We start from the raw sequence: 2,817 nt of genomic DNA, 5'->3' as shown, positions 1-2,817 counted from the left end.
ATCTCTGACACTTCCATTAAGAGAAAGGGCAAATAGCAATATTAAAATATTTCCTCTAATTCCTTTTAAAAAATATATTTTATTGATTTTTTACAGAGAGGAAGGGAGAGGGATAGAGAGTTAGAAACATCGATCAGCTGCCTCCTGCACACTCCCTACTGGGTATGTGCCTGCAACCAAGGTACATACTCTTGACTGGAATCGAACCTGGGACCCTTGAGTCTGCAGGCCAACACTCTAGCCACTGAGCCAAACCGGTTAGGGCATCCTCTAATTCCCTTTTAATGTGCACGAATTTCGTGCACTGGGCCACTAGTGGTATATAATATCCCTTACTACCCGAGGTTTCAGTGGTTCCCTCCCATCCTTGCAAGCAGGCCCTCACTTACCTTAAACCATTTGTCCCATGTGAAGAGACAGAAGGCAGTCATTGAGTAACCCATGAAGAGCCAGTGGATGGTCTGCTGCACCAAATAGTAGAAGGGTTGTAGGACAGTAATGGAAGCCAGGTTGCTCAGGGTTGGGCTGTCTCGTATTAGGCTGGCAGCCTGGGGAGGAAGAGAAGAGGTAATCAGGACCTTGCCTCTTCTCGTAGTCCCCCTTCACCCAGTATCCTTAAGGCCTACCTGCCTTTCCACGATAACAATGAGGAATTCCATCTGGAAGCAGATCAGGTATCCTGAGTGTAGGCCATGCCAGAGGGCCAAGAATAGCAATGAGAGACCCTGGGAGAGTTCTTTATTTCCAAGGAACTTGAGTCGTTTGAAGAAGTAACTAGAGAAAAGGATGGGTAAGGATGAGCTACAGACTAGTTCTTGCACTCCCACCATCCGCCTCTGGGTTCTCAGCACCCTGAGGAGTGCAGTGGTGGTGGCTGGCTCCCACTTGGGCCCACCTGGGGCAAGGGAAGCAGTGCTGCCTGATTAGCTTTAGAGATGAAAGGCAGTGAAGTTCACTCAGTTTAGAGACAGAAAATAGACGTAAGGCTTAGCTGGGTGAACTTGGGCAAACTACTTAAATGACTAGTGCCTGATGTTGGCTTGCAGTGAATAGGGGAGACCAGTTTTCTACTTGTGCTGCTTACCTTCTAGTGATGGGACAAATAAACAAAGACTTTATAAACAGAACAATGGAGAACATAAAACCAGTGGCCGAACTGGGGTTAAACCCAGGACTCAAGGCACTTAGACATTTTGCTTTCGTTTTTCAAATAATGACAGAAATGGGGCGGGGGGTAGGAGTGGAGACACAAGTGTGTAAGGGTATGTGTGAGAATGATTGGAAGTTCTGCCCAAAGTGGGAAAAGACAGAAGTGACAAGTCCATTTCTGCCCTCCAATCTGGGAAAGTGGTGGAAGGCAGAAGCTCAGGTCCAGACCTCCCCTCCCCTGCTTACCGGGCCACCCAGGCATTGGTGTTGATGTTGAAAGAGGCGATGGTGCCGGTGAAGCGGGGGGTTGTTTCAAAGAGCCACACCTTCATGTTAGCGCAGGCATCCCACTTTGCCTTTCCATTTTCATCAAAGTCATTGAAGCCCAGCCCCGTCAAAATGCATACTCCTTCCTGAGGGAAGGACCGACTCAGGGTTCTTGCCACTCTCCCCACATCCCCCACAGCCTGTCTATGCCCTATTTCATCTTTTCTACTTACTGTGACCAGCCAACAGGTGACGTATTTGTACAGCACAAACTTGCCCCAGATGAGCATGTACATGCAGCGGAACCAGAAAAGGCGGTTCTTAAGAGAAGAACGAACATGTGCGTTAGACTGTGCGAATTTCCCTAATGTTCTTCCTTTCTTCTCTTCGGACTGACTGCTTCATGTCCATCTGACAGTCTGCCTCTATAATCGGCTAAGAGGATGAGCAGGGAGCCCAGCGAATATCCACTTCCTTTCCCTTGGAGTTGTGAAACAGCATTGTCCTTAACTCTTCTTCTGAAGCACTCGGGACACTAAGTGCTGAGGGACTTTTATGAATTCATGCTCAATGTTAACTTAAGGAGACAACTGACTTAGAGTGGGTAGGGAACGGTTGCAAACCTTTCAGGTGGGCAGGAGCAAAAGCCAGCACTCCCCCCCCTCCCTTGGATTTTGAATTCCCTAGAAGCCCCCAATCTATCAAGAAAAGAAACAAGCTGGAGAGGACCAGAAGCTGCTATGCTGGGCTGTAATATAGCAAGCTAAGAGCTGCTCCTGGGGAAGGTAAGGGGTGCCGAAAGTGCACCTGGCACAGCCCTGTGCCTGCGAGGGTTGTTCAATACTGGCTGATGAACATGTCCCGGCCTGGCTGGCATTGACACCAACTCTCACAGATCTAGAGCAAAACCAACATGCATTTGTCGATGGTGTTTCCCACTTCTTGGCTATCTACAGGAATCCTTGCCTGTCCATTTTCTATCTCGGATGCAGTCATACTGCTGCTGCTTTAGTAGCCACTCACTTCATAGTCTTCGGTGAGGAGATAGTTTTCTGGGATGTGGGGACTGAGGAAAACGTAGCCCACCAGGTAGATGAGGCCCAGACTCAGGCGCTTGAGAGCAGGTATGGTGCTGAAAGGAACAGGTGGGGGTCACAATGTGTAGAGGCCACTTAAGTCACAGAGGAGAGCTATCCATCTGGGATGGGATGAATAGCTCCACTGCCCAATATATCCTATATAATAAAAGGGTAATATGCAAATTGACCCTAACAGCAGAATGACTGGGAATGACTGGTCACACACTGACCACCAGGGGGAAGATGCCCAATGCAGGAGCTGCCCGCTGGTGGTCAGTGCACTCCCACAGGGGGAGCTCTGCTCAGCCACAAGCCAGGCTGA

General features: G+C 49.1%; 1 protein-coding gene across 2 annotated transcripts in view; it reads right to left on the bottom strand.

Moving 5' to 3' along the window:
* The window catches only part of LPCAT3 (lysophosphatidylcholine acyltransferase 3), a 36,599-nt gene that overhangs the window by 1,050 nt on the left and 32,732 nt on the right, over positions 1 to 2,817 (bottom strand). The window contains exons 7-11 of one of the 2 annotated variants that reach the window (XM_005873654.2): positions 2,440 to 2,548; positions 1,650 to 1,736; positions 1,396 to 1,562; positions 627 to 774; positions 390 to 548 (exon numbers count right to left, since the gene is read on the bottom strand). In XM_005873654.2, coding sequence (XP_005873716.1) covers positions 390 to 548; positions 627 to 774; positions 1,396 to 1,562; positions 1,650 to 1,736; positions 2,440 to 2,548 — 670 coding nt within the window. Of the gene's footprint in view, positions 1 to 389; positions 549 to 626; positions 775 to 1,395; positions 1,563 to 1,649; positions 1,737 to 2,439; positions 2,549 to 2,817 lie in introns of those variants that run through there. The other variant, XM_014545645.1, reaches the window with a different exon arrangement.

This window comes from Myotis brandtii, unplaced genomic scaffold (assembly GCF_000412655.1).
Source record: "Myotis brandtii unplaced genomic scaffold, ASM41265v1 scaffold417, whole genome shotgun sequence".
In the NCBI taxonomy this organism is placed as follows: Eukaryota; Metazoa; Chordata; class Mammalia; order Chiroptera; family Vespertilionidae; genus Myotis; species Myotis brandtii.
The sequence above is the reverse complement of the archived record's forward strand: the minus strand, read 5'-3'. Positions and strand labels throughout refer to the sequence as shown.